The sequence below is a fragment of the Tribolium madens genome, unplaced genomic scaffold (assembly GCF_015345945.1).
Source record: "Tribolium madens isolate multiple individuals breed KSU strain unplaced genomic scaffold, Tmad_KSU_1.1 Scaffold_19;HRSCAF=116;Tcas5.2_LG9, whole genome shotgun sequence".
Lineage (NCBI taxonomy): Eukaryota > Metazoa > Arthropoda > Insecta > Coleoptera > Tenebrionidae > Tribolium > Tribolium madens.
In genome coordinates this window covers 13,731,426-13,758,676 of record NW_025400983.1, presented here as the reverse complement: position 1 = coordinate 13,758,676, position 27,251 = coordinate 13,731,426, and the positions used below count along the sequence as shown (strand labels likewise).

General features: G+C 33.1%; 2 protein-coding genes across 6 annotated transcripts in view; one reads left to right on the top strand and one right to left on the bottom strand.

Moving 5' to 3' along the window:
• LOC123014091 overlaps window positions 1-24,033 on the top strand; it is an 84,114-nt gene extending 60,081 nt beyond the window's left edge. The window contains exons 5-12 of one of the 4 annotated variants that reach the window (XM_044412994.1): window positions 5,642-5,808; window positions 5,929-6,138; window positions 9,347-10,239; window positions 18,735-19,016; window positions 19,072-19,365; window positions 19,434-19,553; window positions 21,679-21,746; window positions 21,797-24,033. In XM_044412994.1, coding sequence (XP_044268929.1) covers window positions 5,642-5,808; window positions 5,929-6,138; window positions 9,347-10,239; window positions 18,735-19,016; window positions 19,072-19,365; window positions 19,434-19,553; window positions 21,679-21,746; window positions 21,797-22,979 — 3,217 coding nt within the window. In that variant the 3' untranslated portion in view covers window positions 22,980-24,033. Of the gene's footprint in view, window positions 1-5,641; window positions 5,809-5,928; window positions 6,139-9,346; window positions 10,240-18,734; window positions 19,017-19,071; window positions 19,366-19,433; window positions 19,554-21,675; window positions 21,759-21,796 lie in introns of all 4 variants that reach the window. The other 3 variants (XM_044413002.1, XM_044412978.1, XM_044412985.1) reach the window with 3 other exon arrangements.
• Window positions 24,034-24,900: 867 nt separating this feature from the next.
• Window positions 24,901-27,251, bottom strand: part of LOC123010570 (ras-related protein Rab-3) — a 6,914-nt gene continuing 4,563 nt past the window's right edge. For both annotated transcript variants that reach the window (XM_044407584.1, XM_044407575.1), the window contains 2 exons: window positions 26,561-26,732; window positions 24,901-26,504 (listed from right to left, as the gene is read on the bottom strand). In XM_044407584.1, coding sequence (XP_044263519.1) covers window positions 26,358-26,504; window positions 26,561-26,732 — 319 coding nt within the window. In that variant the 3' untranslated portion in view covers window positions 24,901-26,357. The remainder of the gene's footprint in view (window positions 26,505-26,560; window positions 26,733-27,251) is intronic.

The following is a 27,251-nucleotide window of genomic DNA, read 5'->3' as shown; positions in this document are numbered from 1 at the left end:
ATGACGATTTCGTACTCTGAAGTCAGCCCTGTAAAAGAACCCTCTAGACAAGAATCGCTCCACATTAGAGATCTAATCGATTCCTTGGAACTTAATGGAGTAAATAATTACCTTTGATTGCGGGTTTCAGCCTCGTGGTTGACGGTTCGCCCAGTGATGGTTTTCTTAATTAATAATCCTCAAGGATGATTTTACGTGAAATAAACAAGTCGAGAGGGTTACAACCCCGAAAAACAATCACGTAACCAGTATTTCTGAATGACGGAAGTGACGAAATATAGGTGCGCCAGAACTCGCGCCCCGGAAACAAATTGAAGTAAGATAAGATACCAGGAACATGGAAAAAATGTTTAAAAAAAATTCTATCTGTCAAAAATTTTGCCATTTATTTTTTGACATTTGACATTTTTTATGTCAATTTAATGATACTGATGATCTTGTATATGTTTTTTTTACAATAAAAGCCACATATAACATTGAACAGAGTTACAATTTACGATACAGCTTCCTTGTTTCCTCTTCTAATAACCTGTAACAAAAAACTTGGAAAATTTTATTTTCCAACAGAAAAAGATAGTCAAAGTGCAAAATTTAAACTCTCATAACTTCGAAATTTTTTTAACATTTTTTTCCTGGTATCTTACCTTTGTTTTTCTCTGTGGCGCGGGTTCTGGCGCAGCCGGTATATGTCGCGCAGATACAAGATGCGCACAATCGCAGTGGTCTATTCTCAAGGTCGAAGATGTTGACAGGACGACGTTTGGGTTAGGCCATTGTTTAGACAAGACGAAAAACAAGACGGTACGAATAGAGGGTAAAATGCTCTGACCAGGCCCCCTCTCTTCGTCGCAACTACAGGGTTAAACGCTCCTTTAGGGCTCCCTGAGACTCTCTGATCATTGCAAATTGAATAATTTGCAACCCCTTCTCGGCGAAGACGAATAAAAATTATCTAGAAATTCGAGAAGGAAAAAATAAAATAACAGAATCACTAACAGATAAACCCAATTTTTCCTTACGTGTAGAATACAACCTTTTCTCTTGTCGGTATACATTAATAATTTTTTTTTTACATACAAAATTAAAAATGTTCCAATTTAGTTGCTGATTTCTTAATTTGAAATTGTCATACGTATAAATTTGTTATGAATTAAAGAGCAACCAACTTTGAAATTTTTTTTCATGTGCTATTGGTGTTTTTAACAAATTGCGTGTGTAATGTCGCGGCGACGGCTTACCGTCGTAAGCAGTGGTGAGACTGTCTATTGACGCATCGTATCTAAAATGGAGTTTTCTACACGCTATCCCGCCTGAAACTGATAGATGGTAAGTCGTAAAGTGTTTAACACTCAAAAGTCTCGTATAGAAAAAATTGAGGAAGAAAAAAAAAGTTTGGTGGTATATTATTTTTTTTTTGCCAATAAGATAAAAAAATCATCAACTGACCATTATTATATTGAATAAAATAAAAAATAACTAATTCAAATAATGGTACCATATTGTTGCCATTTCGAAAAGTAGTTATTGTTTTTGCCGTTTTCTTCCAGTAATTACGCTTATTTTATGTAATATTTACCTTGATTACATAATAAAGGATAATAAAGAACGCTACAAAAGTTATAGAATTGAAAAACTTTCGGCCCATCAGTCCGCACTGCAGACATCTAAAATTTTCCAAACGACTTCCGATTGGCTATTACTGGAGATTCTTCTCGTAAAGCGTCCAATTCGTTGAATTTTTGGTTTTTTGTTCGTTCGCATCAATCAAACCGCAAGGTTTTTGTCCGGACGCATTGATTAAGGTCGGCGTCAACGAAACGACCCAATCTTATGCGATATATTCAACTTTGCTCTCTCGAGGAAAAGTGACGTAAAGCCAGGTGCTTATCTGGATCTCCTATGATTTCCTCTTTGTTATATCTCGAAGACTCGAAGCCATGTGTAATGTCGTCAACTTTAGTTGCAGGTTTCATTTTGACGTCGACTCGTTTCTCCTCAATTTTTTCTAAGAACGATGCCAAGTAAACAACTTCTAACAAGGCTCGCCTCATCAATATACTCTTATTAAGTATCCGCCATGATTTATGATTTTAACCAGATACGGAACTCCTGAAAGCATGACAAGGACGCGATCTCGACCCCAATTGCCACCAATTAGCGTTTTCGATGGTTAATTTCTCACTGCAACCAGAAGTGCTACGAAACATTTATCTACGTCAACTAAGCAAAGGAAGTGCCGGATTGTTACAGGATGGAATGCGAGTGGAATTTACGAGTAGAGAGGCAATTCTTTTGATTAAATTTGAAAAAAGTTTATACTGAGGAATACTAATCACAAGAAGCGAGAGAATCAATTTTATATAAAACTTTGGAATCTAGAATAATTTTATGCAAATGCGAGCAAAATAGACGGTGTTTCAGAACTCGCGCTCCAGAAAAAATTAACAAAATACAGGTGAGCCAGAACTAGCGCCTCTGAGAAAAGTGCCATGTAAGGTAACATAGAAAAAAGAGGGAACGTGGAAAAAATGTTAAAAAATTCCACCCATAAGAAAAAAATTCGAAGTTATTACAGTTTAAATTTTACACTTTGACTCTATTTATTTCTGTTCGAAAAATAATTTTCCAATTTTTTTTCTACAGGCTATTAGAAAAGGAAACAAGGAAGCTGTATCCTAAATTGTAACTCTGTTTAACGTTATTTGTGGCTTTTGTTAGCAAAATTTTTGTACATATACTAAGTAATTATAAAATAGTTATTTTCGATACAAGGGCGCTGTCAAATTATTTTTCAGATCTGAGACCAAATTTTGCGGCACGAAGCGAAGTTGGGTGCTGCAGTGAAGGTCGAAGACCTGAAAAATAAGACAGCGCAGGTGTATCGAACAACATTTTTCATGATCGTCAACGAAATTTTATAAAAAACGTGAATTTATTGAAAATTTTGAGGTTAATTTTGACATACGTCAAATTAAGTATATAAATTGAAAAATTTATATATTTAGTTATATACCACTTTTCACTTTATGCATCTAAGGGAACGATCATGAAAAAACATATACAAGTTCATCATCTTCTTCTTGGATCTTCTTGGTATGGAAACGATGAACAAAAACACGATTAGCCCGTCACACCAAACTTTTATTTTAAAAAATTAAAAAAAAAATAATGCTTAACGCATTACGATTGTTAAATTAGTTAGTTTTATTCTCACCTGAGGATGACCACTTTGTGGTTGAAACGCGTTGTGTTTTAAATAAAAGTTTGGGGTGACGGGCTAATCGTGTTTTTGTTCACAAGTTCATCAGTATAAAAATTTAAATGTCAAAATTTTTTGACATATAAAAATTTTTAAACATTTTTTCCCTGTTCCTGGTATCTTATCTTACTTGAATTTTTTCTCTGGGGCGTGAGTTCTGACACAGCCTGTATGTTACCAAAAATGCAAGCACAGAATTGACCTTTGCTTGCATGTTATGCAGGTTGCAAAACTTTCAATACACCAATGCTAGAAAAATTGATATTTTTCTTGGGGTGTGAGTTCTGAAACATTTTGACACAAAAATTTAATTGCAAGATAATAAAAGAATGGTGGAGGCGCCGGGTTTGTTAATATACATACAGGGTGCGCCAGAACTCGCGCCCCAGAGAAAAATTCTAAGTAATATAAGATACCAAAAACATGAAAAAATGTTTAAAAAATTCTATCTGTCAAAAAATTTTGACATTTATGTTTTGACATTTGACATTTTTTGATGTCTATTTAATCATACTGATGATCTTGTATATGTTTTTTACAATTACTTAGTAAAGGTTCAAAAATTTTGCTAATAAAAGCCACAAATAACGTTGAACAGAGTCACAATTTAGGATACAGCTTCTTTGTTTCCTCTTCTAATAGACTGTAGCGAAAAAACTTTACCTTTAACTTATTTTTAATTTTAACTCAAAAAATGACGTATTTTTGGTAAAAGTTGGAAATAAAAAAGTTGTTTCTCTTGACGAGTTTTATTAGTGGTTAAAAAATTGGCTCGTAAACTGCGAACACTCTGTATTAAGGTTAATTGCTTTGTTTTGGTCTAAGGAAGGTCTGATACACCTAATTATGACTCATTCGTATTTACAATTTGTTTTTTTTTGTAAATCTAGAATTTCTTCAATATTGTTATAAAAGTTTTAATAAAAAAGCCGTTAGTATTCAATTAAACGTTTCCATGAAAACCAATTTCCTGCAGTCAGTTCCTTATCCTGGGGGCCTACCACCGACTCGTGTGAGATTTCTCACTGGTGACTTTTTTCACCAAAATGACGTCATTTTAATGAGAAGTGCTAAAACCCTACTATTGACGCGATGACTTTTCTCACCGGTGACAAAACTCGAATGAAAACGCGTGAATTTTTTCGAGAGCTTTATTATGAGTGAGATTCATAGAAAACTCGAGAGATTTGACATTTGTAATAATTTAAATTCAAATGAAGAATTACTGTTGGTTTAAATGAGTAAAATATGAATTGTTTAATAAAAAAAAAGTAAGTATTTAATATTTTTGGTTTATTATCATTAAATTTCAGACAAAATTTGAAGAAAAACGCAGGTAGGTAACCCACCACACGCTCTCTTTTTTGATCTTGATGAGACTATTATTCACAGCTATTATTTCTTGCAGACGTTATCTAAATTTTGAAAATTTACTCTTTACATCGTTTTTCGCTAGTGTCGTTCTTCTATTTTTGCGTCGTACGTTTTGTTTCTCTTCGATTAATATAAAATCGGTCCTTTTCAGGACTCCTCCTTGAAGACTTTCTTCTTACAAAGGTATTAAAATTATTCTATAAACCAAATTTTTGAGCACTATATTCTGTAATCAAACTGTAGCAACTCGTCGCTGCTTGTAGTGCACAAAATGCATGATTTAATGATGCTCAATTTAATTGACGATTTGGAAGAGGAAGAAGAAGTAGATGTGCCATTGAGGCGAGCTGCTGCTGGAGATCCTTTGCGGGAATTGCCAGAAAGACAATTTGTCAAGCTGTTTCGAGTGTCCAAAGACTTATTTAATTTTATTGTAACTGTTGTGGAACCTTATATGCGTCCAAAGAGAAGCCCCAGTGATTTATCTGTCCATACTCGAGTAATTAAGCCAATAATGTAATAATGTATTAATTTTGGCCGAGTCCGCAAAAACTCGACCAGAATTTCTTTCTGCTCCTCCGTCACCTTCATAGTATTTGGATTTGGAAAACCAAAAATGGAAAAATTGGGAAAAATGTTTTGTCAAACGCTAAGCAACGAGCGCGAAAGTGCTACGTTGCAATATCTAACCGGTGACAAAACTCATCGGTGAGATTTCTCATTTCACGCAATGTCAATAGTAGCGGTTTTTAAAAATGAGTGACAAAATGCACGTGAGTTTTGTCACCGGTGAGAAAACTCATCGAAGTCGGTGGTAGGCCCCCTGATCACTGAAGTCAAGATCTCGCAAAATGACTAATTTTTTATTTCAATTTAAATCAAATTATTTGCTCTCTAATCTGGCAGATCACCAATTGATGCCTCACATCCGGCAGTATATCTCCATAATAATCATGAAATACCTCACGTCATCCCTGATTGATTGTTCTGGCATTGTGTTTGTTTCAGGGAATTGAGGACGGCCTGCAAGGACGCCCTCGCCGGCAAAAAATTTTCACAAGAAATTGGCGTTGACAAAGTGGACAAATCATTAGTTGCAAATTTCGAAATATTAAACTTAGTTCCTGAACGTAGCACCAAAGATGGCGACTTATTTAGCAATAGAAGCGAGAATGGTGAGTGCATTAAAGCAAAGTTTTCGGTTAATTAATTATAATTTCGGTTGGACAACTAACTTTATGATAATTAACTCTGTATACTGAATCTCATTACGAACTTTTAAATTACTGCTATAGTCGAGCCGAGTACTTCGAGCGTCAAGTGGAAAAGAGTTGGCTTGGTCTCCGGCAGATCTGTTCGTTTGGACACGATTATCTGGCCGGGAGGTGACCTCTCGGTGGCGGCAGTGTCGTCAAGGGCCAGAACTGTTTTCAGAGTGGTTACGGCCTTGGCACCACCCTTCGTCATGGAGAGTGAGTTGGACGAAGATGGACAGTGCCTGAGAGGTATTTTTTAATAAAACGATGTAGAAAGAAAACATCAAAAAAGAACCAATAAATTTTAATAAGTGCACTGTTTGCAAAACACAAAAACAATCGTATACTCGTATGTGTGTGTTGTTACTACCTATTTATACCGACATAATTTAAAGTTGTTATTTATTTCCGTCGTATTTTTTTCATTTATTAATTTATATTTTATATTTTACAGCATAAATTCTCATGTGTAGTTATAACAAGCTAAATAATAACTACAATAATTAAAATTTTAAATAACAAATTGAATCAACAGTTGAGAATATTGAAATTGAATTACACAAAAATTGACATTTTCTTTATAATGCTAATTTAATATGAACATGAATAATTTTAGCTAATAATATAAATTGTTAATTTTCTTATTTTTTTGTATTATTCTTTATTGGATATAGCTAACTTGAGAAGTGAATGTTTTCTAATTATAATTCTCCATTTTCTGTTTCTTGTCCTTGAAATATGACCTGATTACGTAGAAGATGGTTTACAGGACAAAGGGAAATAAAAACCATTAAATTCGTCGCGACGTTTCAATTCGATTCGATTTTATTGTATCTTCTTCAGGCGAAGAATTTTTGTTGGTTGAGTTCTTTCTTGACTGTGCCATGCTTCCCACGCTCAACCAACAAAAATCCTTCGCCTGAAGAAGATACAATAAAAGTATCGAAACATTGCCACGAATTTAATGGTTTTTATTTCCCTTTGTCCTGTAAACCATCTTCTACGTAATCAGGTTATCTAATTATGATATTAATGTTAGTAATACTCGTATGTTTTTTGTAACTATTAGTTTTGTAGTTTTCGTAAATTAAGTCATTTTGTTAATTTTTTTATTTTTCATATGAATGAAACATTGATTCTTATGCCTTTACATAAATTAAAGACGTACTTTAGAATAATATTCATCAAAGGGTGATTAATTTTAGTCAGTGATAGGTAAAAATCGATTTACATTTCCAAAAAAAAAGTAAAGCCTTAAGTGTTCAAAATACTTTTAGTATACCCTAAGTGGTCTATGAAGATAATCTATATACACTGTGTCAATTTTAAAACTTGCAATCGGCAATTTCTCTCAACTGAAAAAGTTATTAATAATCACTCAAAACCGTTTTGGTGGTTCCTAGGGGGAATTAAAATGACATGATAAGTGACGCACCTCCACCCACCCTTGAATATAATTAAAAAAATGAACATTTAACGTCTTCGTTTTTGAATAATTGGAAAAATGGCTTTACCAAATAGTTGAACAAAAACACGATTAGCCCGTCACACCAAACTTTTATTTTAATAGCACAACGCGTTTCAACCACAAAGTTGGCATCCTCAGGTGAGAATAAAACTGTTTTATGTACTGAGGATGCCAACATTGTGGTTGAAACGCGTTGTGCTATTAAAATAAAAGTTTGGTGTGACGGGCTAATCGTGTTTTTGTTCATCATTTCCATACCAAGAAGATCCAAGAAGAAGAAAAAAAAAATTACCAAATAGGCTGTTGTTTGATATTTTTTAAAAGCGCTTGTTATAGGCTTCCCAACGATGTATCGCAAGTAGGGTCGTGCCATTTAAAAATTTCAACTGAAGGTGGCTGTGGCTCAAAGGGTGGGTGGAGGAGCGTCACTTACCATGCCATTTTGATTCCCCCCAAAAACCACGGAAACGGTTTTGAGTGATTCTTAATCACTTTTTTAGTTCTAGAGATATTGCCGATTGCAAGTTTTTAAACCGCTGGAGATAAAATTTCGAAATTTTCACAGTAGATACCTTTTATAATGTAGGCATCCACTAAGAAAGGATTTTTGGAGAATCAACCCCTAAGGGGGTTGAACAAGGGTAAATGATAGTAAAATATCCGATTTTTTAAAAAAAAGTTAAATCCATGAAAATTGGTATTTGGGCTTTCAGTTGAATACAAAAAAACACGTGTTTCAGGATTTTGGAAAATTTCATCTCCAAAGGGGTCAAACAGGGGATGAAAATTTGTATAAATATTTATAAATTCGTTATTCTTTGAAGTTATACTTATGAAAATTGGGATTTAGACTTTTGGTTAAAAATGAAGAAAAGGTGTTTTAGGATTTTTGAAAATTCTACTTCCAAGGGGGTTAAACAAGGATGACAGTATATTTTAAAATTTGTCATTTTTAATGTTAAATTTTAGAAAATTGGTATTTAGGCATTCGGTTAAAAATGAAGAAATACGTGTTTCAGAATTTTTGGAAATTCCACCCCCAACGGGGTTGAACAATGGTAAAATTTCGTAAAAAGTTCGTATTTTTTTAAAGTTAATTCCATGAACATTGGTATTTGGACTTTCAGTTGAAAACCAAAAAACACGTGTTTCAGCGTTTTAGAAAATTCCATTTCCAAGGGGGTTAAACAGGGCATGAAAATTTGTATCAGAATTTGTCATTGTTAAGTAATATCCATGAAAATTCGTCCACTTTGATATTACATGCATAAAAATTGTTATTGGGGCTTTCTATTAAAAATAAAGAAAAGCATGTTTTAAGATTTTTGAAAATACCACCCCCAAGAAGGTTAAACAGGGGATGACAGTTTAAAATTAAAATAATATTAAAATTTGTCATTTTTGAGTCAACAACAGATTTTTATAATGTGTTATGGTTTATCCTTGCTGATATGGTTGTAGAAAATTTATGCATAAACGGCGTAATCGAGCCGCATATAAGGACTTCTATCCACCGAAGCAGAGCAAGCTAAGAATGGGGTGTTAAAGTTTGTGTGGAAATCATTATTGTTTGAGATTAAAATTTAGCATTCTTTAAATAAGTTATAAAAGACATACTTTTTATTTTTACTAGGACGTTCAAAATAAATTATGTGTTGCTACTTTTTGTTAGTAAGTTTCTTAGTCGTTCTGCATTTCGAAATAGTTGTGGATGTTAAACTACCACGCATGCGAAGCCGCGGGCAACAGTTAGTATTAAGTAAATTTTCCAACAAAAACAAACAATTAGTTGACAATCTGTTAACGCACACTATACATTAGAAATCATTCAATTAAATTAATTTTGTGCTTTGAATCGAGGCCACACAAGACAAGAGGTAATTAATCTTGAACAGAAATGCTTTTAGCGCCAGATAATTAACAACGATAGTCACCGTAATGTTCTAATAGAATTTTCCGGCACAAATGTTCATTAATCTCACGTTCCAGGTCTTCCATGTCATCGAGTGCTGACATCGGACAAAGACAACTTGACGTTGGTTTTCAACGAAATGCAACGTCTCGAAGAAGAAGAAGACGAGGAAGAAGAATTAAATCCAGAGTACAAACAATTCGCCAACGATTACGAAGAAAACGAGAGATTTTTCCCGTTTCAAAAATTCAAATACCGCACAAATTGTTGCTATGGCCTTTCGATGGACCTCCTCGAGAATATCGCTCAAGAACTCGAGTTCGACTTTCGCTTGTACATTGTCGCCGACGGTTTCTTCGGTTCTAAGTTACCTAATTATCGCGATCGCGACGCCGGCAAAAAATTCCCTTACAAAGACAACGACCGGGGACCTCCCGATGACGACGTCAAGTGGAACGGCGTCGTGGGTGACCTAGTGTCAGGGGCGGCGCATATGTCTTTCGCGGCCTTGAGCGTGTCGAGTGCACGCAGTGAAGTTATAGACTTCAGTGTTCCATATTTCTTTAGTGGCGTGTCGTTACTTGCCGCCCCTCAACAGACATCTGAAATACCGTTGATGGCCTTTTTGTTACCGTTCTCGCCGGAACTGTGGATTGCTATTTTTACGAGCCTCAATATCACGGCCATCGCAGTCGCGATCTACGAATGGTTATCGCCTTTCGGGCTCAACCCCTGGGGGCGGCAACGCTCCAAGAACTTCAGCATGAGTTCGGCGCTTTGGGTCATGTGGGGGCTGCTATGCGGGCACCTGGTGGCTTTCAAAGCACCGAAAAGTTGGCCTAATAAGTTTCTAATTAACGTTTGGGGCGGATTTTCGGTTATCTTCGTTGCAAGTTACACAGCCAACATTGCGGCGTTGATTGCTGGACTCTTTTTTCACAATACTGTCAGCAATTACAGAGACAGGATTGTAAGTTTTCTATTTTCATTGTTTTAAGTGAGATAAGATAAGACGTTTTGCCGGCCGTTTGAAGTTATTTCAGTAAATGAGAGAAACTTAAAACGACTCCAACTTGATAATGACAAAATTTCTCAAAGAGAAATTGCTATTAGGTGATTGTTACAGAATTGTGCATGTTAACGAGCAAATAAATGTGGGAATGTGGTTATATTGGTATTTGGTATATAATGACAGGGGAAAAGATCGACAAAGTTTTACTTACGGGAATGACAGCCGTTTTATACCAAATATGAGAAAAGTAATGCAATTCGATGAAAAATGGTGGAGGCGCCAGGAAACTTAAACATATTCTTTATATAAACAACAATTTTATGTGATGAAATTAAATAAAATTAAATAAAAATAAAATTAAAAAGTGTAATTGAGAGGGTTAGAACAACAAATTCATGTAATTTTTTTCAATCTTAAGTTAAATGTAGAAACTGAAACTAAATATTTAATTTAGGTAAAAATTTTACAATTTTGATTTAACTTAATTTAATTTACTTTAATACTAAATAGATTACAATATGTCCTAATTTGCATTTTAATACTTGGTCTATTTGGTTTCTGACGTCCTCATTTACTATAGTTTCAATGCATTTGTCTGACGATTGTAAAAGCCATATTAATATGTTTTCTTCCAACAGGGTACGAATACTACATTAATAAAAATAACCAAGAAAGTACTTTTTTTTGTAGAGAGTAATCTTAAAAAAATCATCTACATTTCTAATTAACTTTTTACACTGAACGCCACATCTGAATTGTATTAATTTATGGGTGGAATTCTCCACACCGGTAAGTTTTGTTCTAGAAAAAAAACACAATAAATAGATTTACAAACAAACACTTCTGAAAATTAATAAATAGTCCGGTCAAAATAAACATTTTAAATAACTAAAATTCCGACAGAGCTAAATTTTGGTGGAGATCTTGAGTACACCATTAGGAATAAAGTGTCAAAAGTCCCYATCGATCCCATGTGTGCTAAAAAAATTATTCGGGGTCAAAGGTCGAAATTTGACGTTTTTTAGATTTTTTTCGAAAACAGTAAGTTTTATCAAAAAAGTAGCCCAGACAAAAAATATAGATCTTGAAATTATCTACAAAATGGTACTTATACTTTTTTTCTAACAATAACCATTCCTGAGATATCGCGATTCTAAAAGTTGAAGGAGTCACGTTCTACATGGTATGCACATACAGAGTGCGTCAGAACTCCCGCTTCAAAGACAAATGCCATGTAGGGTAAGGTACCACAAACATAGAAAAAATTAAAAAAAAAATCTATCTATAAAAGTTTCAAAGTTATGAGAGTTTAAATTTTGCACTTTGACTCTATTTATTTCTGTAGGGAAAATATTTTTCCAAGTTTTTTTGCTACAGGCCATTAGAAGAAGAAACAAAAAAGCTGTGTCCTAAATTGTAACTCTGTTCAATGTTATTTGTGGCTTTTATTGGAAAAAATTTTGTACCTTCACTAGATAATTGTAAAAAAACATATACAAAATCATCAGTATTATTAAATAGACATAAAAAATAGTCAAATGTCAAAAAACAAATGTCAAATTTTTTTGACAGATAAAATTTTTTAAACATTTTTTTTATGTTCCTGGTATCTTATTTTACTTGAAATTTTTCTTCTACTACATTAAACTTATAAATATCTCGATTCCATTAGAATTAAAAAGAATTTATTTTGTAATACATACAGGTTGTTAAAAAATCGCGCATTTCCTTGAAAGGGAGTAATTGGGTAGTCCCCAGAGTACTGAAAAAATGTTTAAAAAATTCTATCTGTCAAAAAATTTTGACATTTATTTTTTGACATTTGTCATTTTTTTATGTCTATTTAATAATACTGATGACTTTGTATATGTTTTTTTATAATTATTTGATAAAGGTACAAAAATTTTGTCAATAAAAGCTACAAATAATATTAAACAGAGTTACAACTTAGGATACAGCTTCTTTGTTTCCTTTTCTAATAACCTGTAGCAAAAAAACGTGGAAAATTATTTATCCTACAGAAATAAATAAGAGTCAAAGTGCAAAATTTAAACTCTCATAACTTCGAAATTTTTATAGATAGAATTTTTAAATTTTTTTTTTATGTTCCTGGTACCTTACCCTACATGGCATTTGTCTTTGGGGCGCGAGTTCTGGCGCACTCTGTATGTGCATATGATGTAGAACGTTACTCCTTCAACTTTTAAAATCGCGATATCTCAGGAATGGTGATTCTTGGAAAAAAAGTATAAAGACCATTTTGTAGATAATTTTAAGATCTATAATTTTCGTCTGAGCTACTTTTTTGATAAAACTTGCCGTTTTCGAAAAAAATCTAAAAAACGTCAAATATTGACCTTTGACCCCGAATAACTTTTTTAGCACACATGGGATCGATGGGGACTTTTGACACTTTATTTCTAATGGTAATTTGACCGGACTGGGGTATAAATTGTCGCTTTAATACCTTGTTCTTGACTTAATAATCTGGTACTTTATTCCCTCGAGAATAAAATAGAAGAAATACCAATTTTTACTCTTAAAATAAACTGGAATTTAAGTAAATTCAATTTTTTGAGTGTTTTTTGACATAAACAAACTCTTTGATCCTGACTTTTACTCTTAAATTTACAATCGAATAATAGTTATTTATTAAACAAGACGATAAAGAGATTGTTTATCTACGAGTGAACTTATTGCACGAGTAGATAAACAATCTTTATCGTCGTGTATAATACAACATTTTTTTCTATAGCAGGTCTTAAAGTTTTAAGAGAAAAAATAAAATTTCAAAAAAAATTACAATTTTTGGCATTTCTCAATACGGAACGCCAGATTATTTTTAACGGATTTAAAGCAAGTTTAACTTTGTTGAGTCTAATTCGAAGAATAAAATGTTGTATTCAACTCGTTTGAGTGTAAATCGGACGCTTTATTCCACCTGATGGACGATAAAATTTGTAAATTTAAATGAATAAAATAAGTTAAAACATTTTATCCACAATCACTCTATGAAGAGACTTTATTCCACACTTTAGATGCGTATAAACTGCCACTTTATCCACTGGTGGAATAAAGTAACTTTATTCCACTGTTAGTAACGAGCGCACCGCGTAACAGCTTACTACATTTAACCGAAAGCACATTTAGCGTGACGTTTAAATGTCAGTTTAATTTTTAATTAAGTTTGGCATAATTTGGGCCTGTGATTGTGGATAAAACGTTATATTGCAGTCGTGTGTTAGTCGCGTTTTATCCACTTAAGATAATTAACCGCGCAAACTGACGTTCTCGCGGTTAAACATTCTTGCGTGGATAAAACGCTACCTAACACACTCTTACAATAAATAACTATTATCTATCTTTGTTGTTAAAGTGTTACTTTATCTACCCTTGCGGTTAAAGTGCTACTTTCTCTACTCAAAATAGTTGATAAAGAAATAGTTTAACATCTGCTATAGAAAAAACTAAATATTTTAACAAATTATTTGACATTGTTTGACGAGCTTTTCATTTTCTTATGTAATTAATTTAGTCTGTTGTGAGGAAAGGTTTTATTTGCATCTCTGGAATAAACATTGTTAATCCCTCAAATGAAAATGCTTTCGGCTGGATCGCCTAGTTTGGCATAATCTACATTCTGGAAATTAAAATTGTCCTTTATTGTTTTGATACATAAATAACTATTATACTCTTAAAAGATATTCCCAATTAAAACCGGCACTTGCTGTGTAAATTAATTAAAACATTATTATTAATTAACAAATTATTACTAATCCCGTTCGTTTGAAAATAAAAGTATAAAAACTTCTTGGTAAACTTTTAACCATATAGGCCCTACTACCTATTTAAAAACGTTACACATCTTTTTATCAACATTGTTTTTATTTTATTAAAAACTTGCTCACTTATAATAATAAGTAATAGGAGTAATAATTATTTTGTAGTATAACTACATAATATGACCTTTCACATGTTACGCGTATTAGTTTTTAAAAACACTGCATATAATTATATCAACACATTGGTTGTTTACAGTATAATAAATAAATAAACAATTTGTTGATTAAACCGATTTAGAAGTGCTTCTCTCCACAGTCGAGGGGTGCTAAAGCTTTTTATTTTGACTGTGGTGATGCCCTAAACTCTTACACCGACCCAGGACCACTTCTATGAGAGGGATCAGCCCGGGACTAGTAAATAAGTGTTAGACCATTGTGTAACATTTTTTCCATGTTCCTGGTATCTTATCTTATTTGAAATTTTTCTCTATTTAATGAAATAAATTTTTGAAGAATTAATCCCAGGGATAATACAGGGTTAGCCCTAGAGAAAAATTTTTAGTAAGATACCAGGAACATGAAAAAAATGTTTAAAAAATGCAATCTGTCAAAAAAATTTGACAATTATTTTTTGACATTTGCCATTTTTTATTTCAATTTAATGATACCTACTGGAGATCTTGTATATGTTTTTTTATAATTATTTAGTAAAAATACAAAAATTTTGCCAAAAGAAGCCACAAATAACATTAAACAGAGTTACAATTTAGGATACAGCTTCCTTCTTTCCTCTTCTAATAGCCTGTAGCAAAAAACACTTAGAATAAGTATTATTTTTCCAACAGAAATAAAGAGAGTAAAAGTGCAAAAAAACTTTCATCACTTCGAACTTTTATAGACAGAATTTTTTTAACATTTTTTCCATGTTCCTGGTATCTTACCTTATATGGTATTTTTCTCTAGGGGTTCTAGAGCACCCTGTATTTGTTTACAATTGTTGTTAGTTAAGTGTGAGGCCAAATTTTAAGTTCATTCGGCGACTAAAACCCTTTGTATCTTTTTGCGCGATTGATCTCTATTTGATTGTCTACTACGTCTGTTTCCAAGACAGGAAGTTGTATTTACTCGTTGCTATCTTAAACTCGTCGGTAAGTGTTTTGTTTATTGTTACTAAGCCGGTAAGCATTAAAAAATGTTCTAGAACGCTAAAAGACTTTGGCGCCCTAGAACATTTTTTAGATATGTTATTAAAAAAACTAACAAAAAGTAATCGCGCAAAAAATGTCACAAGACTCATAAGCATTACGAATGTTAAGGACTTATAGATCTCAAACAATAATTGGAATCGTTGCTTCTCTTTTCCTCCAAACAATTGTCTTCGATCGGTAAAATGTCTTTACCGTTCTTGCTTAACATACTACAGAAAGTATAAACATTTAAATAAGACAAATTGAGATATTTTTGAATCTTTTATCCCTTACTATCTCTTACATTTTTGCACAACTATTAAAATGACCCTGTATATCAATGAACACTGATCAGCAAAATTATTTGAAATATTTTTCCAACGACACACATTCTTAACACTGTGAACTTAACTGAAACTGAAACTTTTTCTTTGTTTTCATTTTCAATGGAATCAAAGTTTCCTGTACTTTGCCACTTTTCGAAAAGGCAACATGTATAGTAAATTATTGTAAATTTTTGCAAAAACAAATTTATTCATAATTTTATTGTACTGAAAGATAAATTACTTAATTGGAGATTATTTTTTAGAAAAATGTTAGACTTTTGTGTTGAACAATGTCATTTGCAGTTGGCGATATTTCATGTAATCGATCTCCAGGGTGCATCAGTTTAAATCTAGATATTAAAAGTGAGTGTCAAGTACAAACCACTTGAATGAGATGTTGTTTTAGGATTAGTTTGAAACAACATCTAAATTATTCAAAACAGCAGTGCGAAGATAAAATAAATCCAACATGGTTATATTGTTATAACAATGTATACAGTTGCATACAAAGCTTCATGTTAGAAGACACTTCTTGTTTTGGTAGTTTAAATAGGAGGCGAATTTACTTAACACTTTGTGTTAAATGTTACTCTTTAAATTGTCAGCCAGCTATTATTTTAAGTAAGATACTTACAAAAGTCAAAGATAAAGTAAATCATATTAGAGTTCAAAGAAAACTGAAATAAAGTAATCAGATCAAAAGCGTTTAAATCTGCCAAGTCTGACCTTTTGAGAAGTGACTCTTAGATGTTGTCGCATGAATTGAATTTTACAGAAATAAAATGGAAATTTTTGTCAATCTTTAAATAGGATCGCTAATGGATGAGCAGTTGAGATTACTATATTTTATAACAACAAATTCAATATTACTATTTTTTTACAGACGGTATTTTTGTATTGGTAATCGTTTATTTTATTCCCTCAGTATTTTAACCAGAGTTAATTTGATGGTTAACTTGACATGTCAAGTTTTTTACAGTTGACTTTATTTGCAGTGTTCATACTGTTCTAATCTTAATTATGTTTTGTTTTTCCGTACAACCTGGCGTGTTTCTGAAACTTGTTGTTGTTAACTGTAGTTCGATGAATTATTTATATGAAACATGGCTGTTGTAGATGTTAAACAATAAAAATTTATTGCGAAGACAGAAAAAATACTATATTAAAGAACAAGTTTTATAAGGGTTGATTTGGCGCACGAATCCCAAGTTAGAAAACGAGCCGTAGGCGAGTTTTCTATGGGATGAGTGCACCAATGCAATTATAAAACGAGTATTTTATGCTATTTTTTCTAATTTGCCCCCCCCCCTTTTTTTCTTATTTTAATTAAAAAAATATATATTTTTGTCGCCTAGAGAATTTTGTGTTAGTTGGTAACACTCGGCGCCCACCTGTTTTTTTGAGTCATTTCTGCCGTCTGTCATTAAAAATAAAATTTACAAATTATTAGTTATTAGTGTTACAACATAATAATCATAAATAAAATATGAGAAACAGAATTTAGTTTGCACTCCGCCCGAAATTGCCGAAGCAACAACGCAAAATTTGTTACCTGACAATGCCAAAAGCGGCATCCAAAAACTAAATAACCCTAAATTCATTAAAGCACAGTGTGCTTTTATAGATAGCCATAATCGACTCTTACTGGAGACGTTAATAAACGTATTATAAACGCAAATTAGAAAAAGATAATTAACAAACGCATGCACATGTCTTAGCCTTAAGTGTCGTTAGAAAAAATGAGAATTTTAGTTAATGCCACCCGATTTCTACTAAACGAATTTTGACTGAAGTACACACATCGGGTTAAAATTTTGATTAAAATTTAACAGCGATTTAGTAACCAACATTTTAATATTGTACTAAAATAAAAAGTTAATTATTTGAGGTATAGTTGCGGCCGTTGAAAACTAAGACACTTTGAAATCCGAATCCGAAAAATTGAAATTGACATTGTCATTCTTGATGAAAGCCTAATTTACACTTTACAAATTTTTAAAACAGCAAATAGCATACCAAAACTGAATGTCCCAGTTTTCAAGGGCTGCAACTATACCTTATTGTTTACTCACCGAAACAAATTATCTTTCCCACTGACCGCAAAGAATTTTAACTCCAACTTTGTTATTTTAAAATGAATATTTTAAAAATTTAATCTCGCCTCTTTAGGCGATTGTAGTTTTTTTATCGGCAAATGTCAGAAAAATTACTCAGAGAAAAATGCCATATAAGGTAAGATATCAGGAACAAGGAAAAAATGTTAAAAAATTTTTATTTCGAAGTTATGAGGGTTTAAAGTTTTTACTTTGACTCTATTTATTTCTGTTGGCAAAATAATTTTCTGATTTTTTTTGCTATAGACTATTAAAAGAGGAAACAAGGAAGCTGTATCCTAAATTGTAACTCTGTTCAATGTTATTTGTGGCTTTTATTGGCAAAATTTTTGTCCCTTTACTAAATAATTGGAAAAAAACATATACAAGATCATCAGTATCCTTAAATATATATAAATAAATGTCAAAAAATAAATGTCAAATTTTTTTGACAGATAGAATTTTTTAAACATTTTTTTCATGTTCCTGGTATCTTACCTTACTTGAAAATTTTCTCTGGGGCGCGAGTTCTGGCGCCCCTGGTTATTTTACGAGTACTACCTACTATACTATAGACATACGAATGCTTTAATAAATTTAGATTTTTTTCATATTTTAGAATTTATATTTGAAATATAAATTTTTTACTTTGTACATTCAAAAAACTGTTTTACATAAATGAAAACAAAGATGTATTATTCTAATAAAGTAAAGAGCAAAATTGGTACCTACTATTAGACATAGAACTAATGTTTCAAGGACTTAATATAAATTATTCCGAATAATCTGATTTGGAGATTTATTGTATTTTCATTGAACAAAAAGCAATTAAAATCCATACCATTTATTAAAGTCAAGAGAAACAACAGCATTATAAAACTGAATTATTATTATTATCTCCATTTATAGCATATACCGTATTGTTTCTTTCTAACTTGAAGCACAAAAATATGTAGATAAAATTTTAGTATTAGTTAATAAAGTAATTTTTTTACTAGAAATAACTACATAAACAATATTTTTTCTGTGTATGCTTGTTAATAATGTAATAATTTGCTTCTTTAGTTGTTGGATCAAAGAGTGGGCGCTCCCCGCTTTACGGCAGCCGAATATTACGTCAAAAAGGCGGATTATGAACTTTACGATCATATAAAAAAATATTCCTTGGAGAACATCGAAGAAGGCATCGATAAATTGCGTAACGGTTCTTTGGATATCCTCATCGCAGACACCCCAATTTTAGACTATTATCGAGCGACCGATCACGGTTGCAAACTTCAGAAATTCGGCGATACGTTAAACGAAGACACTTACGCAATAGGAATGACCAAAGGTTTTCCTTTGAAGGTTCGCCGGTTATACGCTCCGTTTCGCGGCTTGTAAATCGCCAATTATTCCGCAGGATAGCATCTCGGCTGTGATAGCAAAGTATTCCAGCAATGGCTACATGGACATCCTGCAGGAAAAATGGTACGGAGGCCTGCCGTGCTTTAAGCTGGCGACAGATATAGCCCAGCCGAGACCTCTAGGCGTCGCTGCCGTCACCGGGGTATTCATCCTCCTGGGAGTTGGCATAGCACTCGGCGTTCTAATCTTGCTGGTCGAACATTTATTTTTCCGCTATACTTTACCCATCCTTCGAAATAAGCCCAAGGGCTCCATCTGGCGGAGCAGGAATATCATGTTTTTCAGCCAGGTCAGAGCCGAGTGGTTTTTTTCAAGAAACTCAATACAATAATGTCGCGCTTTTATGTTTGTTTGCAGAAACTTTATCGGTTTATCAATTGCGTCGAATTGGTGTCGCCTCATCATGCGGCCCGAGAACTAGTTCACACCATACGACAGGGACAGATTACCAGTTTGTTCCAAAAAAGCATCAAAAGGGTTTGTATAAGTTTGAGTGGGTGGTTCTCTAGTGGATGTTAATTTATGTTGTCGGAACGAACGGATGAATTCGGAAACGAATTCAATATATTTCGGATAAAGGATTTCGGGATAAAAAGCAGAGAAACCCGAGCGACCTAGTTGACCATCCGTAACAAAAGAAAGTATACTTTTTGTTTTCAAAATATATCAATAGTGTTAGATAAAAGACTAAAACTTGTGAAAGGACAAATTACAGACACAAAAGAACACATTTAAACAAAGCAATAACGCAGAAAACTTTAATAAATATCACTTATTTACGAGTTCCATCCCGCTTCAAATGAACAAATTTATGTATTTTTGTTTTAAATTGGTTTACTTACAGTTTTAAAAGATCTGTTTGAGGTCACATTTGCTTCATTAAGTCGTTTCTTAAAATCGAACTAAGCTTAACAGTATTTAGAAGTAATTGTGACAAATATTTGTTCAAGAAATGTTAAAGAAAGGATGAAGCCTTTACATCGATGCCCAGTTAGATTTTCCAAAAACACATTTAAGGTCCACATTTATAAAATTAATTTTTTTGAAATCTCTGAAGTTTTATTTTAAAGAAAAGGTGAGTAGTTAGAATTAAAAGTCGCCAAATGATATACAGACATTTTTTAAATAAATGGATATTGCAACATTACCAGGTGCTATTTTAAAAATATATTTAACTTACTATATAAATTTTGCTATAAAAAAAAACAAAATAAATTTCAAAAATTAGATAAGTATAGCAGATTCCAAAGAGCTAATATAATAGTATTTTTGCAACACTAATACCTTATACTGTTTCTATGGCGCATTTAAACTTACCTCTTATGTTGCCATTAAAATACGCTTCATCTATAAAGTACGTCGTCAGTAGTAACGCTGATACATATTTTTGTCAATTTTGACAAACTTTTTTATAATAATTTCTGAATTTAGTAAAATTTGTGATTCAATATGAGTGTTGCAAAAAAATGTTGAAGATAACACGAGTTTTATAGTTTCAAAATCTCAGCCTATTAAATTCTCGCTCTCTTCGGTCGTACGAATTTAAACTACGAACTCGATTTTTATACTGTCTATAAAACTCTAGTTGTCTTAATAGCTATTACCAAATTTTTGATGAAATTCGTATTCATAAAAGCAACATCATAGGATGCAATTCCAGTTCATATCACACTTTGTATTTCACAATAAGCTCTAACCTAACCTAATCTACCTATGTATTTTAATAACTGGGTGGATAGTGCTTTTATTTGAAAACTAGATCTCATTAATTTTTTATCTATCTATTCCTAGAGCAATCTATTTTCAGGAACAAAAAGACGCCAACTAGAATCTCAAAGGGGTAGTTTGAAATCATTTTTAAAAACATTTTAAAACTATGTTAGAAATTGGTCTTTAACCAAGCAGGGCTAAACCCTAAAAATGAAAATTTAATTTAATTAATTTATTAATAAATTTAATTTAATTTTTTTTAAATTAATTAACAATTTTAATTTAATTATTAATTGAATTAATATTAACGTAGTCAAAAAATTTAAAAAGATAACAGCTTAAGCATAAAAACAGGAATTTGGGTTTTAATAGTTTTATACAAAATTTACTAACTTCAATTCCACATTTACTTTATGATGTATGAATAAAAATTACAAATACTTTGAAATTATTAGTAGAAAAACATAAATTAAATGTGGTCATTTGTTAATTTTCCTTTGTAGTTGTTTAATTTTGCATCAGTTGTTAGTCCCTCCATCCAGTGCAGGTTCTTTCTCCAAATTAGTAAATTTTCCACCCTTTGCGTATTCTGGTTTACGTGTCTAATATACTGTTTCTGTTAATACACATTAACTCTGTTTCATTAACCTCTGTACGTCAGGCCTTTGTTCTCACGGTTATTGTTTCCTCCACAACCACATTTATATTCCGTAGCGGGTGGTTTCAACTAGTGAGCAATATTTTTTTCTTTGGTGGCGAGGCGGACATGTCGATTGATCACATAAAAAAAATCGGTAAAGAATGTGTCAGATTCATCCGTTCCGTTGTTAAATGGGCGTTTCGAACGCGTCATTTGGGATTTGCGATTCCTTGATGATTATTGTTTCAGAAGGAAGACGAACAACGTAGGAGAAGAAAGAGTAAAGCGCAGTTTATAGAAATGATCCAGGAAATTAGGAGGTACGTATTAAGGTGATGGGATGCAGTACGTAAATCAACTTTAAAAAAAGTACGATTCGTAGGCAGCAGCAGGAAGAGCGAGAGCCGCCTCTCGAGCCGGTAACGGAAGTCGACTCGGAATATCAGATGTCTCCCGACGAGAAAAAATCCAAGTTAAGCCCTAGTATATTACGGCGAACGTTTATGCGATCTAGTCCCAAAGCAGAGAGTCAGAAAATTAAATCCCCGACAATGATCTTCAACAAGCCGTTGTTCAGTCCGCGATCCAAGAACAAAGCGAGGAGTTCAACGGCCCTGAACGTGCGCCGGTTTAGCACCGACAGTGTTTTCAATTCGCAGACCATGAAAATCGACCACAGCACTGCAGTGGGGCGGCGTTTAAGCAAAGACGCTTCCAGTTTCTTGACGAGCAGTCCGCCCGATATAAACAGCCGTAGATCCAGCTATTTGGACATCATAAGCTCTGGGAATAAATTATCCGGCAAAAGTCCGGTTCTATCCATAGAAAACGTTTCAGACTCCAGCTCTCGATCCAACGAACCGTTACGAAAACTGTCAGATTCGGAAAGCATAGGGCGGAAGCTGGCAACTCTCCCAAAATATCGCGAACCGATAGAACGACACCGTTTGCAACCCCAATACAGCTTAACCTTGGGCAAGAGCGACGAAACTCTCATGAAATCTGACACAACACATCTGAATCAAGTATCATCAGCGAAAAGTTTTAATAACGTGTCAGAAGTCGCTGGTAATTTATCGGACGAAGAGATAGCTCGTCGGAATAAAATGACCATGGAGCAACTCCAAGTGCAACTGAGTAAAAAACGACCGCAAGACAATAACGCCAAAACGCAAAACACCAACCCTCAGATTAGGATACAAGTAGAGGACACGACGAGGACCGAGACGGTTAGGACTCGTCGCATAAAGACGCGCCACCAGAGTCTCGGGGACTCAGTTCAAGCGCCGGAACCGGCCAAAAGGAACAAGTTAGCGGAGCAGTCAAAGTCGCTCGATGGCAATCCGACAAGGTCGAAGAAGAAACGGCCGGAGGATCTGCCCCCAGCGCCGCCGCCTCCCAATTGCTCGCCGAGGAACTCTAATGGGAGGTCGCCGCTCGAGAGGCTCTCCAAGGACGAACTGGTGTTACTATGGAGAAGCTCCGAATCGGAGCTAAGAAGCCATTTGTTGAAAGCCATCAGGGATAAGGAAGAACCAGTGGAGCCGCCTTGAACACGCGGCAGTCAAGTTCCGGGCACCTGATGGTATTTAAAATTTAAATTTATAGTAAATGATCATCATCGACCATTATCTCATCTCGGTTATTTCGTAGACTTTTGCGCAAGTCGTTGATTCAGGTTTAGGCACGATCAGATCGGAGTTGTGCCTATGAAATGAAGAAACGGCCTTAGATTTGTAGAGTGATAAGAAACGACCACTAAGTGTTATTAGAAGCCTTTATCTTTAGAGGTCGCTCAGACCTCAACGCCTTTTAACTAGGACTGGTTCTCTTTGTAGAGATTTTAACGATTGGTTATCGTCACTGATTCGGTTTCACTTTGATTGCTGTCATGTGTTATTGGGGATATATTTAACGTATAATCAAACTGAGTTTCATAAATTTGAATAATATATACTGCCAATTATATTAGAATTTTTTAAGTAGATTGGTGATATTAAAGTCTTATGCAAAATGAAACAAAGGTTATAAGAAGCCCACATTGGCGATAGCATAGATACAAAAAACATATTATAGTGTTGTTGTTTAAACACGGGCAGCATCACATTCAAACCATTTATCATAAAATCGAGTCGAAACGTGTAGCTTTAAGTAATTCAAATTTTATCTTAACTTTGGTTGACGTGACGCTGTCCAAGTTTTTAAGTCAATTTTAAAGATTTCTCTCCGTCTACTCATTAGATATAAGTATTTCTCTATCCTATTGTTGATATTTTAAAGTTTATTGGAATTGAATAATATAATTTCAAAGATATGTATATTAAAACAAACCATATGACTTGTGATGTTTATAGATACCATTTGTTTGAAATATTTTCGTAAATTTTAAACATATTAACATTAAATCACACTTTTAAAATGTGACGGTAGTTGAGCTCTCTAAATGTCTATATGATATAAATCTTATCTAAACTTGAATGACACATTCCAGAAAATATTTTAAACAAAATTTTGTTGTACATATTGTACATAGTTATTTAAGTTATGGTCACAAATTTGTAAATTATAGCTAATTTAAAAACACTTTATTGTTGACAAATATATGAACTTAGAATAATACGTTCTTTTGTTATCCCTAATTAATCGATTCTCCTCCAAAAGGATACACCTCTCACCTTGGTGAGAATTTATTTACTGCAAAACAATTTCCATAAAAACAGAAGCAAAAAAACACCTTTATGAACTTGACAGAAAATTATATTCAGTGGAATAAACACATGAATAAATTGTCGACGACAAGCAAACAGGAAGAACGCGAGTTATTACATGCTTGCTTCCATGATTAAATCTTTGTTTGGTAGTTTTCCGGATGTTTGAGCGAAACGAAACAATCTTTGCGAATACAGAACATAAAGAAAACGACGAAGATAAAAACCACCAGACCATTTACGGTCTCTAAGGGACTTGACGCTTCTCCAGCGTTTCTCCCTTGATGCATCCAGCAATTTGAGTCGTAATTTATTTTCGAGATTGGCGTTTCCAATATCTTCTCCGTTTAATGCATTTTTCAAATTTATCAAACTTAGAATTTCATCGCATTCGGCAAATAGTGAATCAGCTTTCAATCTTTCATAAAAACTTCAGCAAATCAATATCCAACGAATTGATGTTTTCATCATGGAATTCGACTCTGACAACTAAAAAAGCACTTCATCTGATGGGATTTCATCCCAAACAAATGTTTTATTTAACTCACTATTACGTCCATCAAAGCACAATTAAACACGTTCAATGCAAGTCCATATAATACGGCAGGGGATAATTTTAATTTCCGACTACCAAATTCGGTGTGTATTGTACAGATAAGGCTTATTGTGGGCTTAATTATGTTTGAAGTTTCGGCCCACATGCATTTGTGTTTAAACCGCTAATAGAACCCGAATCAACAAAACCCAAGAAATAATAACCCACAAAGGCATATACACTATTTTATTATACACTAATTCACAAAATAATATTTAATATTGTACAATCCATTTAACATAACAATGAGCGGCCATCTTCTGCTTCAGAAGTTTGCAACTTCAAAAGTTTGAAGAAGGTCTAGAAAATGTGCGATCCTCGAAAAACTTCACTTCCTGACTAGCGGTCATGTGAACCCGAACTGTTTTTAAGTGAGGCACAGATTTATAGAGACGACTTCAGCTGGATATAATTATTATAACAAAACACTAATAACATTTATACTGATTGACAGAAATTTCATTGAAGGAAATTCCAGCTGAAGCATTTTAGGAGATTTCATTTAGAAACATTGACCAAAAACATATACTTTATAAATGTAGTCAACGTGATTATCTTTTAACACTGATCTGGAAATGGCGACCTGTGAGGGGAGGTCTTGTAAGAGGGTCAAGATGAAATTGGACATCTCTTATTAAATATTATTGATCATTCGAGCTTTTTCAATGCGATCTTCAAAAAAAACTTATGCTAGATGTAAGCGACTATTAACAAATTCTCTTCGTTTTAACAATTTAATAAAATAAAAAAATCAATTCTCTAAACATAACAGCGAACATACAATTCCTATATTTACAAATTCACATTTATTCTGTTGTCTTTAATTACTTATTAACTACATACGTTTTTTTGTATTTGTTAAGCTTTCTCTACCTCCCATTCCTAGAATAACACAACACATAGTCTAAAACAAATTTGCCGTTTTAGGCCAAAGATATGATACGTTTCTTACAGAATTACATAAATATAACACATTCAGGGTTGTTTCATCTGATTCGCAAATTACGCCTTTCAGTTACAGTTGGCAACAATTTAAGATAAAGCGTAGTTTACTTGTACATTGTATCTATGCAAAACCCTGTTTTTTACAGAGTGGTCAAGTTCTACTCTAAAACCTGGATACTCTGTATCTAAAATATCCAGAACAAATTCTGAAAAAAATATATGTTTTTTTTAATAACCTGCTAATATAATTAGACAATAATTTTATAAATGTAACTCATAGGTAATTCCTTCTAAAGTACCTTTCCTGTATAATCTAATCTAGTTTTTGCTAATATTGACATTATTTTGAGTAATTTTATAAATTATAAAATGCATAGAGATGTTTTTCGAATATTGTTAAAAATGCAAAACCTTGGGATAAGAGCAAAATTTTCTTCAAAATTCTTCTCTTGTCCCGAACTATTGGTAATGTAAATGTTATAATACACACGCATGCAACACCCAAGTATAGCAACATTTTTCTGCAGTATACATACGCATGCGTATTGTCAGTCTCAATTAAATTAAATTACTATTTAAATAAGTAATAAATTTCGTCCTGGTCGAAGTTAGTATCAACAGGTAAGTGATTTTGTCCATAAAGCTATCCTGTATTATTTTTCAAGTCTGGAACGTTCAGGTTATTAGCAGTTGCAGTTTGCAGCCTGAGGCCCTTGAGGCGCATCGGTAAGACGTTGTCCCTTCGCACCTCCACTCATCAAAGTTGGATCGGTATCTAAACTATCTGACATTTTGTCGCAGATAATATCCACGAGTCGCTCAAAGACAGCCTGCAACATTATCAAGTGTCAAAAAACTGCGAGATGTTAGCTAAACCAAATCTCACCTTAACGTTAATATTCTCTTTCGCACTAGTTTCGAAAAATTCAACACCAAGTTGTTCGGCTAATTGCTTGCCTCGTTCGAAACTTATTACTCTTTCGTCTTCCATGTCGCATTTGTTTCCCACGAGGATCACCTGGGCATTGTCCCAAGAATATGTTTTTATTTGGGTTACCCTAAAAAAGCAAAAATTATATTATATTCGTACGTCTGCATTATTGCTCAAAATAGGTTTTTAAAATCACATAACATTTGTTATATCAAAAAAGTTTTAATAAAATTTTAATGTTAGGCATTTTCCCCCTGCAAGTAAAAAACTTACATTTTGAAATTTTAAATGGTAACCACATATTTTTATTGCATTTTTGAATTCTCCTCTCCAAACTGAGTAAAATGTACTTGGTTGTTAGTACTTATCTGTCATAGTCTTTGACACATGTAAATTTTTTGGTCAAAAATTTCATTTGCAGAAGTTCATTTAAAACATCACAGTTCTTGAACCATTTGCGATAAGTGAATATTTTTTTTGCATTCGATAACCAAAGGTTCGAAGAGTTTTCTAAAATTTTCAAAATTGTCAACTGTCAAATTGCAAAGCTAATATGATTTTTTGAAAATGATAATTAACAACTCAGTTTTTTCAAATAAAGTAACCTTATTTTCTCAATGGCAATTCAAGTAGAACGACTTTTATC